This window comes from Tiliqua scincoides, chromosome 5 (assembly GCF_035046505.1).
Source record: "Tiliqua scincoides isolate rTilSci1 chromosome 5, rTilSci1.hap2, whole genome shotgun sequence".
Classification (NCBI taxonomy): Eukaryota; Metazoa; Chordata; class Lepidosauria; order Squamata; family Scincidae; genus Tiliqua; species Tiliqua scincoides.
In genome coordinates this window covers 94327296-94343172 of record NC_089825.1, presented here as the reverse complement: position 1 = coordinate 94343172, position 15877 = coordinate 94327296, and the positions used below count along the sequence as shown (strand labels likewise).

The window sequence follows — 15877 nt, the reverse complement described above, 5'->3', positions numbered from 1 at the left end:
AGTTGCATGAGTGCCATCAAGTTGGCCACTGGTTTTTGGTTGGTTACTGATTTATTGGTTGACCTGTGCTGTTATATAGTTAAATAAATAAATAAATAAATAAAGTTAATGGAGGTTATACCAGCCCTAGTAATGCCACTGCATTTAGGTGGTGTATATAATATTGTCATTTATTCTGTATGGTCTGATACGGGAGGAGGTTCATCACGGGGTGATGCAATGAGCTCTATCAAAGGGTGACACAAAATCTAGTGGTGCTTCTGGCTGGAGGTTCTTTGGGATTTAAGGAAGGAGGACGTCCAAGGCTGTCATAAAATAGCTTTATTTACCTAAAATCTAAAAGTAGCAACTTACAGGAGCACCTCCAGGCATAGAGAATCTCCAGGCATAAACTTAAGAACATAAGAACATAAGAACAGCCCCACTGGATCAGGCCATAGGCCCATCTAGTCCAGCTTCCTGTATCTCACAGCGGCCCACCAAATGCCCAGGGAGCACACCAGATAACAAGAGACCTCATCCTGGTGCCCTCCCCTACATCTGGCATTCTGACTTAACCCATTCCTAAAATCAGGAGGTTGCGCATACTCATCATGGCTTGTACCCCATAATGGATTTTTCCTCCAGAAACTCGTCCAATCCCCTTTTAAAGGCGTCTAGGCTAGACGCCAGCACCACATCCTGCGGCAAGGAGTTCCACAGACTGACCACACGCTGAGTAAAGAAATATTTTCTTTTGTCTGTACTAACCCGCCCAACACTCAATTTTAGTGGATGTCCCCTGGTTCTGGTATTATGTGAGAGTGTAAAGAGCATCTCCCTATCCACTCTGTCCATCCCCTGCATAATTTTGTATGTCTCAATCATGTCCCCCCTCAAGCGTCTCTTTTCTAGGCTGAAGAGGCCCAAACGCCGTAGCCTTTCCTCATAAGGAAAGTGCCCCAGCCCCGTAATCAGCTTAGTCGCTCTCTTTTGCACCTTTTCCATTTCCACTATGTCTTTTTTGAGATGCGGTGACCAGAACTGGACACAATACTCCAGGTGTGGCCTTACCATCGATTTGTACAACGGCATTATAATATTAGCCGTTTTGTTCTCAATACCCTTCCTAATGATCCCAAGCATAGAATTGGCCTTCTTCACTGCCGCCGCACATTGGGTCAACACTTTCATCGACCTGTCCACCACCACCCCAAGATCTCTCTCCTGATCTGTCACAGACAGCCCAGAACCCATCAGCCTATATCTAAAGTTTTGATTTTTTGCCCCAATGTGCATGACTTTACACTTACTGACATTGAAGCGCATCTGCCATTTTGCTGCCCATTCTGCCAGTCTGGAGAGATCCTTCTGGAGCTCCTCACAATCACTTCTGGTCTTCACCACTCGGAAAAGTTTGGTGTCGTCTGCAAACTTAGCCACTTCACTGCTCAACCCTGTCTCCAGGTCATTTATGAAGAGGTTGAAAAGCACCGGTCCCAGGACAGATCCTTGGGGCACAACGCTTTTCACCTCTCTCCATTGTGAAAATTGCCCATTGACACCCACTCTCTGCTTCCTGGCCTCCAACCAGTTCTCAATCCACAAGAGGACCTGTCCTCTAATTCCCTGACTGTGGAGTTTTTTCAGTAGCCTTTGGTGAGGGACCGTGTCAAACGCCTTCTGAAAGTCCAGATATATAATGTCCACGGGTTCTCCCGCATCCACATGCCTGTTGACCTTTTCAAAGAATTCTATAAGGTTCGTGAGGCAAGACTTACCCTTACAGAAGCCATGCTGACTCTCCCTCAGCAAGGCCTGTTCGTCTATGTGTTTTGAGATCCTATCTTTGATGAGGCATTCCACCATCTTACCCGGTATGGATGTTAGGCTGACCGGCCTATAGTTTCCCGGGTCCCCCCTCTTTCCCTTTTTAAAAATAGGCGTGACATTTGCTATCCTCCAATCTTCTGGCACCATGGCCGTTTTGAGGGACAAGTTGCATACCTTAGTCAAGAGATCTGCAACTTCATTCTTCAATTCCTTAATAACCCTTGGGTGTATGCCATCAGGGCCCGGTGACTTATTGATCTTTAATTTATCAATGAGGTCTGAAACATCTTCTCTTTTAACCTCTATCTGACTTAACCTCTCGGTCAGGAGGGGCCATTCGGGCAGCGGTATCTGCCCGAGGTCTTCTGCCGTGAAGACAGAGGCAAAGAACTCATTTAATTTCTCTGCCATCTCTAAGTCTCCTTTTATCTCCCCTTTCCCTCCCTCACCATCCAGAGGGCCAACCGCTTCTCTGGCGGGTTTCCTGCTTCTAACATATTTGAAGAAGCTTTTATTATTCCCCTTAATGTTACTGGCCATGCGTTCCTCATAGTCTCGCTTGGCCTCCCATATCACCTTCTTACATTTCTTTTGCCACAGTTTATGTTCCTTTTTATTCTCTTCTTTAGGGCAAGACTTCCATTTACGGAAGGAAGCTTCCTTGCCCTTCACAGCCTCTCTAACTTGGCTGGTTAGCCATGCGGGCACCCTCCTGGATTTAGTGGAACCCTTCTTTCTTTGCGGTATACACCTCTGCTGGGCCTCTATTACTGTTGTTTTAAGCAGCCTCCATGCACTCTGGAGAGATTGGACTCTTTTTACCCTCCCTTTCAACCTCCTTCTAATCAGCCTCCTCATTTGAGGGAAATCCGCCCCTCGGAAGTCAAGGGTTTTTGTTAGAGATTTGCCTGGTATTCTTCCCCCAACGTGCACGTCAAAACGGATCGCAGCATGATCACTGTTCCCCAATGGCTCAGTAACGTTTACATCTCTAACCAGGTCCTGCGTACTGCACAAAATTAAATCCAGAGTCACCTGTCCTCTGGTGGGCTCCGTGACTAGCTGATCTAAGCCACAGTCATTTAGCACGTCAAGAAATCCGGTTTCCTTATCATGACCAGAACACAAATTGACCCAGTCAATATGAGGATAATTGAAGTCCCCCATGATTACAACCTTGTCCCTCCTTGTCACCTCCATGATCTGTTTCCTCATTTCAAGGTCCCCATCAGATTTCTGGTCTGGAGGATGATAGCACACCCCCAGTATTACATCGCTGCACAAGTAAGAAAAACTTACAGTATTTCCAAGCATAAGAATGAGTTTCAGGTGACCTCTGGCGACACAACCTGCTAATGTCCATCAGCAAGGTCTAGGGGTCAAGCAATGACCGAATACAGGAGTGTATATGGCCTATGTGCTTACTTTGGCTGAGTTTTGAGGAAATTCATGCTACTTAGAATTGATACTGTAAATATAAACTATTGCCTATTGGACCATTTCAGCAATGTGGAGAGGGGGGATTTGCTGCATGGGTAACAGCCTATCCTCCATACCTACTTTACCCAGGCTTCGCGCACTGGAGAGGACACTCTGTTCCAGAACCACCATTCAGAGCGTGACACCATAGTCTTCTGAGACTGAAATATGCCAACAAACTATTGCCCAGGTTCTCATCATTAGGAGGCATCTTATCAAACAGGTGCAGCAGATAATTGGCTGAACTAGTACAACAAGGCATGTTTCCATCATCTGGGAGAAGGGCTATCAAGTAGGTGCAGTTAAGTTGATATATGTGAAAACTAAGCATAGCCTTGGACTTTGGGGGTAAACACACATCTTATCACCACATTCTTACTGGGTAGCTGCAGCTGAGGTCATTGTTTTTAGTCCAACTTCACAGCTTCTCATGGGAACTGCTCAGAAGAAAAGCAGACAATTCCCAGGGACCGGGAGACACACAGAGGATGGCTGACAGGCAAAGGAGATGGCTGCCAGGCAGGGAAGAAGGATTCTGGCCCTTATGGTGTTTCATTGTTCTACGAGTAGTAGTATTCTGACTTCTGTGTTCTCTCTCTAGATTCTGCTATCAGCATCATCCTTGGATAGTGGCAACTCTTGCTTCTGTTCTGACTTATATGCCCCACCATGCACATGCCAAAGCAATGACCCAGAACTAACTTACAAATGTGGTGCACTATGCTCCACTATAACTGCCAGGTTCCAGCCTGGGAGATGGGTGATACTGCCTCTTCAACCTAGACCAGATCCTTATCCCCCTCCTGGCCAGTCCAGCATTACACCAGGCTACTTGGATTTGTACAATAATTTCACTGGCGCAGATCCAAGTAGTCCCATGGGGATGGCTGTGGCATTACTCAGGTTAACGTAATAAATATCCCAGTATTTTAAGTTGCAACCCAGCCACCTCCTATCCTGTGCTGGGACTGTACAGGCCTCTTGGTCTGCCTGTTCCAGCACAGGTCAGAATTGGGCTGTTAATCATTTATTTTCTTGGTTAGATGTTGCCTGGAATTGAGATCTGCTCTTAGAACAATAATGTAGCATTTGGGTAGAAAAATGCAAGCCAGTAGCCCAGTGTTGGAGGCCAAGATGGCAAAGACCTCCACAGCCACTACATATTTCCCCTTGGTGCTCAGATAAGCAGGAATGAAGGAGATCCACACACTGCAGAAGACCAACATGCTGAAGGTGATCAGTTTGGCTTCATTGAAGGTGTCAGGCAGTTTTCGAGCCAAGAAAGCAATAAGGAAGCTGATGAGGGCTAGGATACTGACGTAGCCCAGTACAGAGTAGAACATGGTGAGAGAACCTTCATTGCATTCCACAATGATTTGCTGTGTCTGGGAGTGCATGTCCACATCTGGGTAAGGAGGAGAGGTTGACAGCCATGCAATACAAATACTCACTTGAATGAGGGAGCAGAAAAGAACAATGGAGTAGGCCACTTTTTTCCCCAGCCATTTCCTCATGTTGTTGCCTGGCTGAGTGGCCATGAAGGCCAGGACCACTGTGATGGTTTTCGCCAACACACAAGAAACTGCCACAGAAAAAACAATGCCAAAAGTGGATTGTCGAAGGAGGCAAGACACCTTGCCAGGCTTCCCAATGAAGAGCAGGGAGGAAAGGTAGCAAATCAGGATGAAACTGAGCAGAATGCAGGTCAGGTTCCGGTTGTTGGCTTTGACAATGGGAGTGTCCCAGTTCTTCACAAAAATCTGAAACACCAGAGCTGTGATCATAGCAAAGGTAACAGCCAGAGAAACCAAAGTGATCCCCAAAGGCTCTCTATAGGTTAGGAAGGTCAGGGCCTTGGGCATACACTGGTCTTGGTTCTTGTTTGGATATTGATCTTCTGAGCATTTGAGACAATAAACTGCATCTGAAAAGAAGAAGCAAATCATTGGGTGTCTTATTGGGTGATCCACGTAATGCTCTAATTCTTATGAAGAAGTTGTGAGAAGTTGTGGATTAATACAGAATCGGAATTGCTCTTCTCCCCCCTTTTGGGCACTCCAGTGTTTATAGTAGGATCCAAATGTAGTACATACTGCACAGATCCATCCATGAGGCTTCCTGACATATTGGTGGAAAACTGCCTACCTCTGTTCATCCAGTCACTTCCACTGCTTCTCCCTCCCTGTCCTACTGTCTGGATTGGAAATGCAACATGGGGACGGAGCTGGGGAGTAAGTGTGGATGAGAGGAGAGTGCTGGGTTTATAATTCAACTCTGAAGCCCACCACTCTCCCCTCTCTTGCACACTTCGTGTTCTCCTTATTCTTTTATAATTCAGAGTGTGGGAGATGGAGGCTGGCTCATCACCAGGGAAGGGGGTGCAGTATTTGGCTCACATCTCAGGAATTTGAGCTCTTGGATCGGTCCTGAGCACAAAGTTGGGCACTCGACAAATCCTATCCCCTCTGTCTGGAGGTTCCTTGCCCCTTTTTTCTCCTCGGACATGCATACCATGTTTAAAATGGTAACAACTGAATAACACCTCTACACCACAAAATTGAGCAGTATAAAATGTGATAGAATGCGACATCCTGCTCAATTAATGAAATAACGCAGACATGTACCTATTAAAGTGGCCGTGGAGGATCTGCAAATTGTCCTGAGTGCTTCTGACTGATTCTGAGCCCTGACCCCCCCCCCTTGGAGCTCTGTTGCCTTCCCTGGCTGTGGAGTCTTCTGAGTATGCTCAGAAGTTGCCAAGGAAAAGCATGGAGCCCTTTGGAAAGTGAACCACAGTCACAGTGTTTGTTTACTCATGAGTAGGCAAACTTGCCTTCATCCATCGGATAGGACAGGCCAAGAGGAATGCAACATCTCCAGAATTGTCCCAATCTGATGAATGCAGGCCTCAAAAACAGTCCAGAAACTGTACTTTTTATTTTTCACATTGCATTTTTTTTTATCTTAATTGACAGGAAATGGAGGAAAAGCCACATGTGGCATTAGCTCCTTCAAAATGGGCCTGGCAGCTCAACATCTCTTTGGATTCTAGGTTCAAGAATATCAGTTTTAGTTGACACTTAAGTGATCTGACATCTTCTCTCACTAGCAGTATTCAAGTGTCCAGAGAAGACAAGACCACCTGAACAAAGCAAACAGAAGCAAATATTTCCTTGCAAAGTTGTGCATTGCCCTTACCTGTCTGGTTAGATATCATGTCTTCTGGGCATGGAGTACAATCATAGCAACAAACTGGCTTCCCCTCTCGAACCATCTTGCTGTGTCCAACATGGCAGCTGTCAACACAAGTGGAATGGGGCTGGATCTAGGCATAAAGAATGAGGAGGGGGAAGAATACCAGGCAAATCTCTAACAAAAACCCTTGACTTCCGACGGGCGGACTTCCCTCAAATGAGGAGGCTGGTTAGAAGGAGGTTGAAAGGGAGGGTAAAAAGAGTCCAGTCTCTCCAGAGTGCATGGAGGCTGCTTAAAACAACAGTAATAGAGGCCCAGCAGAGGTGTATACCGCAAAGAAAGAAGGGTTCCACTAAATCCAGGAGGGTGCCCGCATGGCTAACCAGCCAAGTTAGAGAGGCTGTGAAGGGCAAGGAAGCTTCCTTCCGTAAATGGAAGTCTTGCCCTAAAGAAGAGAATAAAAAGGAACATAAACTGTGGCAAAAGAAATGTAAGAAGGTGATATGGGAGGCCAAGCGAGACTATGAGGAACGCATGGCCAGTAACATTAAGGGGAATAATAAAAGCTTCTTCAAATATGTTAGAAGCAGGAAACCCGCCAGAGAAGCGGTTGGCCCTCTGGATGGTGAGGGAGGGAAAGGGGAGATAAAAGGAGACTTAGAGATGGCAGAGAAATTAAATGAGTTCTTTGCATCTGTCTTCACGGCAGAAGACCTCGGGCAGATACCGCTGTCCGAACGGCCCCTCCTAACTGAGGAGTTAAGTCAGATAGAGGTTAAAAGAGAAGTTGTTTCAGACCTCATTGATAAATTAAAGATCAATAAGTCACCAAAGGCTACTGAAAAAATTCCACAGTCAGGGAATTAGAGGACAGGTCCTCTCGTGGATTGAGAACTGGTTGGAGGCCAGGAAGCAGAGAGTGGGTGTCAATGGGCAATTTTCACAATGGAGAGAGGTGAAAAGCGGTGTGCCCCAAGGATCTGTCCTGGGACCGGTGCTTTTCAACCTCTTCATAAATGACCTGGAGACAGGGTTGAGCAGTGAAGTGGCTAAGTTTGCAGACGACACCAAACTTTTCCGAGCGGTGAAGACCAGAAGTGATTGTGAGGAGCTCCAGAAGGATCTCTCCAGACTGACAGAATGGGCAGCAAAATGGCAGATGCGCTTCAATGTCAGTAAGTGTAAAGTCATGCACATTGGGGCAAAAAATCAAAACTTCACATATAGGCTAATGGGTTCTGAGCTGTCTGTGACAGATCAGGAGAGAGATCTTGGGGTGGTGGTGGACAGGTCGATGAAAGTGTCGACCCAATGTGCGGCGGCAGTGAAAAAGGCCAATTCTATGCTTGGGATCATTAGGAAGGGTATTGAGAACAAAACGGCTAATATTATAATGCCGTTGTACAAATCGATGGTAAGGCCACACCTGGAGTATTGTGTCCAGTTCTGGTCACCGCATCTCAAAAAAGACATAGTGGAAATGGAAAAGGTGCAAAAGAGAGCGACTAAGATGATTACGGGGCTGGGGCACCTTCCTTATGAGGAAAGGCTACGGCGTTTGGGCCTCTTCAGCCTAGAAAAGAGACGCTTGAGGGGGGACATGATTGAGACATACAAAATTATGCAGGGGATGGACAGAGTGGATAGGGAGATGCTCTTTACACTCTCACATAATACCAGAACCAGGGGACATCCACTAAAATTGAGTGTTGGGCGGGTTAGTACAGACAAAAGAAAATATTTCTTTACTCAGTGTGTGGTCAGTCTGTGGAACTCCTTGCCACAGGATGTGGTGCTGGCGTCTAGCCTAGACGCCTTTAAAAGGGGATTGGACGAGTTTCTGGAGGAAAAGTCCATTATGGGGTACAAGCCATGATGTGTATGCGCAACCTTCTGATTTTAGGAATGGGTTAAGTCAGAATGCCAGATGTAGGGGAGAGCACCAGGACGAGGTCTCTTGTTATCTGGTGTGCTCCCTGGGGCATTTGGTGGGCCGCTGTGAGATACAGGAAGCTGGACTAGATGGGCCAATGGCCTGATCCAGTGGGGCTGTTCTTATGTTCTTATGTTCTTATGAGGTAAGATGAAGCAATCTATTGATGCCCACCACTCTAGCTCTCCTTCTTGTTCCGTGGTCTTTAACCTGTCAAGAGCCTGAGTTCACCTCAACACCTAACCTGTAACATGGGACTCACCTAATGCAAGAATCCTCAGGTCACCCCACAAGGTACTCCTGACTGCTGCCCCAACTGTTGAAGAGCCCGTTCTATTTGAGTCCAGGGACACATCTGTACTCCAGTTTCTGTAGAGATCCCCTACTTCTGTTCAAATTCCAAGATGTTTTAAGTGGAATTTAAGACAGATCAAAGCAGATTGCAAATGTAACTGCAAACCTATAAAATCTACCTTTGCCTTGGATCAAAAGGTGCCCTTCTGCTAGGAGAAGGTGGCCTCATCTATTTACAGATGGACTCTTTTCACCCTCATGGAAGAGATTGGAAGAGCACTGCTTTAGAAAATGACCCCAAACTCAAGAAAAGCTTTTTCACATACAGCAGATCAGGAGCAAGAGTTTGTGTGCCTCAAGACAATGTTATGATCTTCTAGAATGGATATGGGACATCCTGGATTTTTACTTTTTAATCATCATCGTCCTCCTCAGTGTCCAAAAACATGTTTCTTTTTCTCAATTGATTCACCCAAAATTTACAACATTTTTTTCAGAATTATTCCTTGTTTTGGGACTCAGTCCTATCCAACTTTCCAGCACTGATGCAGCCACAATGCAGCACCAAGATAAAGCAACAAATGTTCCCGTACCTTGAGGAAAGGGTGACCAGACATCCTTTTTTTCCAGGATATGTCCTCTTTCTGAGCCTCGTGTCCTGGAAAAGAACTGAAATGTTCTTCTTTTCCCTGTGAGTGGGCCCTTGCAGGCAGTGGATTGCCTTCTTGCAATTTATACATTCTATATTCCTCTCAATAGGAGTATTTTTTTAAGCAAGATTACAGTTCATCTGTCTTAGAAGTATGTTTAAAATATATACTTCTTCTGTGCAAGTAGATGACATAAGAACATAAGAACAGCCCCACTGGATCAGGCCATAGGCCCATCTAGTCCAGCTTCCTGTATCTTACAGCGGCCCATCAAATGCCCAGGGAGCACACCTGATAACAAGAGACCTGCATCCTGGTGCCCTCCCTTACATCTGACATAGCCCATTTCTAAAATCAGGAGGTTGCACATACACATCATGGCTTGTAACCCGTAATGGATTGTTCCTCCAGAAATGTATCCAATCCCCTTTTAAAGGCACCCAGGACAGATGCTGTCACCACATCCTGTGGCAAGGAGTTCCACAGACCAACCACACACTGAGTAAAGAAATATTTTCTTTTGTCTGTCCTAACTCTCCCAACACTCAGTTTTAGTGGATGTCCCCTGGTTCTGGTGTTATATGAGAGTGTAAAGAGCATCTCTCTATCCACTTTATCCTTCCCATGCATAATTTTGTATGTCTCAATCATATCCCCCCTCAGGCATCTCTTTTCTAGGCTGAAGAAGCCCAAACGCCGTAGCCTTTCCTCATAAGGAAGCTGCCCCAGCCCAGTAATCATCTTAGTCGCTCTCTTTTGCACCTTTTCCATTTCCACTATATCCGTTTTGAGATGTGGTGACCAGAACTGCACACAATACTCCAGGTGTGGCCTCACCATAGACTTGTACAACAGCATTATAATATTAACTGTTTTGTTCTCCTTTTACCTTTTCTAATGATCCCAAGCATAGAATTGGCCTTCTTCACTGCCACCACACATTGGGTCGACACTTTCATCAAGCACCACCACCCCAAGATCTCTCTCCTGATCTGTCACAGACAGCTCAGAACCCATTAGCCTATATGTGAAGTTTTGATTTTTTGCCCCAATGTGCATGGCTTTACACTTCCTCACATTGAAATGCATCTGCCATTTTGCTGCCCATTCTGCCAGTTTGGAAAGATCCTTCTGGAGCTCCTCACAATCACTTCTGGTCTTCACCGCTCGGAAAAGTTTGGTATCATCTGCAAACTTAGCCACCTCACTGCTCACCCCTGTCTCCAGGTCATTTATGAAGAGGTTGAAAAGCACCGGTCCCAGGACAGATCCTTGGGGCACACCGTTTTTCACCTCTCTCCATTGTGAAAATTCCCCATTGACACCCACTCTCTGCTTCCTGGTCTTCAACCAGTTCTAAATCCATGAGAGGACCTGCCCTCTAATTCCCTGACTATGGAGTTTTGTCAGTAGCCTTTGGTGAGGGACCGTGACGAACGCCTTCTGAAAGTCCAGATATATAATGTTCATGGGTTCTCCCGCATCCACATGCCTGTTGACCTTTTCAAAGAATTCTATAAGGTTTGTGAGGCAAGACTTACCCTTACAGAAGCCATGCTGATTCTCCCTTAGCAAGGCTTGTTCGTCTATGTGTTTTGAGATTCTATCTTTGATGAGGCATTCCACCATCTTACCCGGTATAGATGTTAGGCTGACTGGCCTATAGTTTCCTGGGTCCCCCATCCTTCCCTTTTTAAAAATTGGTGTGACATTTGCTGTCCTCCAATCTTCTGGAACCGTGGCTGTTTTGAGGGACAAGTTGCATACCTTAGTCAAGAGATCTGCAACTTCACTCTTCAATTCCTTAATAACTCTTGGGTGGAAGCCATCAGGGCCCAGTGACTTATTGATCTTTAATTTATCAATTAGGTCTGAAACATCTTCTCTTTTATCCTCTATCTGACTTAATTTCTTGGTCAGGAGGGGCCGTTTGGGCAGCGATATCTGCCCAAAGTCCTCTGCCGTGAAGACAGATGTAAAGAACTCTTTTAATTTCCCTGCCATCTCTAAGTCTCCTTTTATTTCCCCTTTCCCTCCCTCACCATCCAGAAGGCCAACTGCTTCTCTGGCAGGTTTCCTGCTTCTAGCATATTTGAAGAAGCTTTTATTACTCCCCTTAATGTTGCTGGCCATGTGTTCCTCATAGTCTCTCTTGGCCTCCCATATCACCTTCTTACATTTCTTTTGCTACAGCTTATGTTCCTTTTTATTCTCCTCATTAGGGCAAGACTTCCATTTACGGAAGGAAGCTTCCTTGCCATTTACGGCCTCTCTAACTTGGCTCATTAGCCATGCGGGCACCCTCCTGGACTTAGTCGAGCCCTTCTTCCTTTGTGGTATACACCTTTGCTGGGCCTCTATTACTGTTGTTTTAAGCAGCCTTCATGCACTCTGGACAGATTGGATTCTTTTTACCTTCCCTTTCAACTTCCTTCTAACCAGCCTCCTCATTTGAGGGAAGTTTGCCCTTCGGAAGTCAAGCGTTTTTGTGACAAATTTGCCCAGTATTCTTCCCCCGACGTGCATGTCAAAACGAATCGCAGCGTGATCACTGTTCCCCAACAGCTCAGTAACAGTGACATCTCTAACCAGGTCCTGTGTACCACACAATATTAAATCCAGAGTCACCTGTCCTCAGGTGGGCTCCATGACTAGCTGCTCTAAGGCACAGTCATTTAGCATGCCAAGGAATTTGGTCTCCTTTTCGTGACCAGAACACAAATTGACCCGGTCTATATGAGGATCATTGAAGTCCCCCATGATTACAACCCTGTCCCTCCTTGTCACCTCCCTGATCTGTTTCCTCATTTCAAGGTCCCCTTCCGGTTTCTGGTCTGGAGGATGATAGTATGCCCCCAGTATTACATCGCTCCTCAGGCCTGGTAATTCAACCCACAGAGATTCTATGGTGAAGTCGGAGCCACCTTCAATCTCTACTTTGCTGCATTCTATCCCTTCCTTAACATAAATGGCCACCCCACCTCCAATGTACCCCTCCCTGTCCCTCCTGTAGAGTTTATAGCCCGGGAATGCGGTATCCCACTGATTTTCCGCATTCCACCAGGTTTCTGTTAGGCCCACTATGTCATTTTTTCCCCTAGTCACCAGACATTCCAGTTCTCCCATCTTTGCTCAGAGACTTCAGGTATTTGCATAAAAGAATGGCAAGAATTGCATAAAATGGCATAAAATCTTGCATAAAATGGCAAGAATTACCCATATGATTCCAGCTAGAAGCGATTGGGATATTCATTGTACACATTTGTACACATTCTAGGGCTGCAATACTATGCATACTCTCCTGGAAGAAAGCAGCATTGTACATTGTGGGGCTAACTTCTGAGTAAACATAGGATTGCACTGTAAACTGTGCATTTTATACCTACCTGCTTAAATCTGTCATGCCACACAATAGCTTCTTCATGGATGGTAAGCCTATGACTTGGAGAAATCTTTCCAACTTGGACCTTAATGAAGGACTGATTGGGGAATGCAACTGAGTTGATGATATGAAACCCAGATGATAATTCCTCCTTGTCCAACCAGACTTCGTGCCTAGCACCATTGTTGAAGTGGGCATTTTTCAGAAAAGAGTGCAGCTAAGTTGGGAGGGAATATAGAACAATTTATAGTGCATTCCTTCAGTATTGGTTGTCTAGTCTACTATCAAGTAAACACGCCCTCCCAAATGCTCCATTCTTTCATTATGAAGTTCACAGTGTCATACCCAAGCTTCCCAAGAGGTCTTTCAACAAGGCCCTAACTAGATGCAGATTGCCTGAGCCTCAACAAGGTGCCTGCCCCATGAGCTTTAAGATCAGAGCATAGGAATGTGATTTCACCCACAACACCCATCGCAAACCTAAATATCTTTACTCAGAAATAGTTTCCACAGAGCAGTTTCAGCTGAATTTACTTGAATTTTGGATTGGTGATTTCTATTCAAACAAGCGCAAATTCACTCCTCAGCCCCAGTTTGAATTCCATAAGAATTGCCCCACATCCTGTCCCTCATCCTTCGCTGTCCACCTTTCCCCATCACTTTCCCACTGACTCATAAAACTGCACTCCCCACACCTGTGCATCACATTTTCTGTATATTTGATAAGGTCCTGTGCCTTTGCCCTTAAAGCCAATGAAAGCAACGGACAAATCTCTGGGCTAAGATACAAGGTCCTGAGTAGCTGATATCTGAGAAAAGGGGAGTGCCAGATTACTCAAGAAACACCTTTTGGGGGAAGAGGAGAAGTCATACAGATAAATTATGCCTAGCAAAGGGAGACTGTTATGCCTCATTATGCATCAGGAAAAGGCCCTATTTGAACCTAGTCTCTGGAATGCCCACAATACCTTCTCATCTCCAAGAGTTGCTGGCTTTGGAATCTCTGAATAGTTTGAATCTCTATATCAACTTGGAAAATAATGTTTTCTTACTATTTCTTACAGTAACTATTTCCTGTAGAGTTACTGAGAAGTGCCTCAGTAACATTTGTCTTCATTTATGGTCTTCATAGACTCCTTGCCTCAGAGGACAAGTTTGAAAACTTGAACAATCCTTATTAAGAACTGAAATGTCACAGAAAGACATCAGAACATGTTTGATTCCAGAGAGATGTAGACCTCTTCCTGATCAGAAAATAAATATTGATACGTCGGACTTATGCTGTGAGGCTATTCTTCACCATCCCAGATGCTTACTCATGTCAGTGGCAAGTCCTGCATTCCCCTAAGATGTTCCCACTGAGATGGTCCCACACAAATAGTTCCCACTGAGCAGCTTCCTCCTAGTTAACATGCTTAGTGTTGAACTGTACAGTAGTCGATAGAACGAGGAATGTACCTGCCAGGGCTCAATCTTGGAATGTTTGAATTTTCTTTTATATAGCACACTTCTTTGTCTGGACAAATACACGGCATGCAAAGCACGTGCTACAGCATAGACACCATTGTAAATCCGATAGCTCTGACCACTCATCTCCATCTCAAACCGGGAAGGAGGCAGGTCCTTCAGCTTCTCCGCCCCTGTACAGAGTCCACAATCATTTACGTATATATCAGCGCAACACTTGAATGCTTTATTATAGAAAACACCAAGAAAATGTGCGAGCGACTTATCAGGCTTGAAGGTTTGGAGAAAATCCCTGAATGCTGGCATGGCTTTTACAGAGGTTGAGAAAGACAAGGTGCCATGGAATGCTTTTGCGTAAAAGAACTCAATTCCACCAGCATTGTCAATTCCACTAGTGAAATCCCACTGAGTGGGTGTGATCCAAACCTTCCCTATATCGGCCTTGTGTACATGTTCATTAAGAAAGAAGACTTCTAGAACAGCTTCCAGAGACCAATAGTCCCCATTGACTAATACTACATTAGCTTCAGTCAATAAAAGTGTCGAATATAACCTTAACATATATTGATCCTTCCGATCTGGATTCTCTTTCTTATCTGCCCTAATCCTTTCCAAGAAGGCAACACAAATGCTATTCTGGGCAAGCAAAGGTGTCAGGATCTCCAGAAGGCTTGCTCCACTGTCGTCATCTGAAACAATGAGGCCAATCCATGTCCATTTGAAGTATAGCAGAAGCCGGACTATTCCAGTGAGTAGAGTACCTGCCCTGGGTGCGTTCCAGTAGATGGAAGATAAATGGTTTCCGGTGACCGGAGTCTCATATGCACCGTAGCTGAGCTTAATGGAGGAAATGTGGGTCATTAGAGCTAAGATGTCTTTGAAGGTAACCTCCAACACCTTGAATTGGGCTTGGAATGGAATGAATAGCCAGTGTAGCAGCTGACGCAAGGGCATAGCAGAATCCGCCTGCCAAGCCCCAGTGACCAATCGGGTTTCCACATTCTGCACTAACTGCAGCTTCCAAACCATCTTCAGTGGTGAGTCTAGGTGAGATGTCACTAGGACACAGACCACCGTGGCTAGATATGACTGATGCCACCTGGCCATGTAATGCCAGCTCTGGATCCAGGAGAACTCCCAGGCCATGGACCTGCCTGAGAGTCCGCCTGGAGTACTCTGGACTGCTACTCCATCCAGAGTGAGTCGTAGATCTAGTTCCTGCATCATGATCTTTTAAATCAGGAGGAACTCTGTCTTCTCCTGGCTTAATTTCTGTGTGAGCCCTTATCTAGGCCCCAACTGGCTCCATGCTGTACCCCTGGACTTCAACAGCCCCCTTGGAGGCTGGTGGGAATATTGCTGTTATCAGCATATTAATGACACCCCACTCCAAATCCGTAGTGAACCTCCCCCAGCAGCTTCATGTAGTTCTTTAACAGCATGAGGGACAGAATAGATCTTGTGACACCCTGCAAGTCAACAACCAGGATGCCAAACAGGCACCCCCAGCTTCACCTTCTACATCTGATCTGCCAGGAAGGAGCACAACCACTGTCAAACAATATCTCCAAACCCCAACCAATGGTTGATGGGGTCGGTTGCCACTGGGAGGTCACGCTACCCCCTCCCCATCAATTCCTCGGCAAGGTCATCAATCAGAGCAAC

At 45.7% G+C, this 15877-nt stretch overlaps 1 protein-coding gene across 1 annotated transcript; it reads right to left on the bottom strand.

The window, feature by feature from the left end:
* Nucleotides 1-4310: 4310 nt before the first annotated feature.
* On the bottom strand, nucleotides 4311-15436 carry LOC136652369 (vomeronasal type-2 receptor 26-like). The gene is made up of 4 exons (XM_066629306.1): nucleotides 14204-15436; nucleotides 12750-12962; nucleotides 6490-6616; nucleotides 4311-5215 (listed from the first exon to the last, which is right to left on the bottom strand). Exons 1-4 carry the CDS (start codon nucleotides 15434-15436, stop codon nucleotides 4311-4313), a joined length of 2478 nt encoding a protein of 825 aa, XP_066485403.1.
* Nucleotides 15437-15877: the final 441 nt, after the last annotated feature.

Bases quoted from the DNA above. Each gene is read 5' to 3' on its own strand.
- LOC136652369 (XM_066629306.1), bottom strand. From the start codon at position 15,436: ATGCAGGAACTAGATCTACGACTCACTCTGGATGGAGTAGCAGTCCAG. The intron at 12,963-14,203 runs GTACATTCCTCG...CTCCCAACTTAG, and splicing joins CCAAGATTGAGCCCTGGCAG to CTGCACTCTTTTCTGAAAAA. The intron at 6,617-12,749 runs GTAGGTATAAAA...CTTTATGCCTAG, and splicing joins GGCATGACAGATTTAAGCAG to ATCCAGCCCCATTCCACTTG.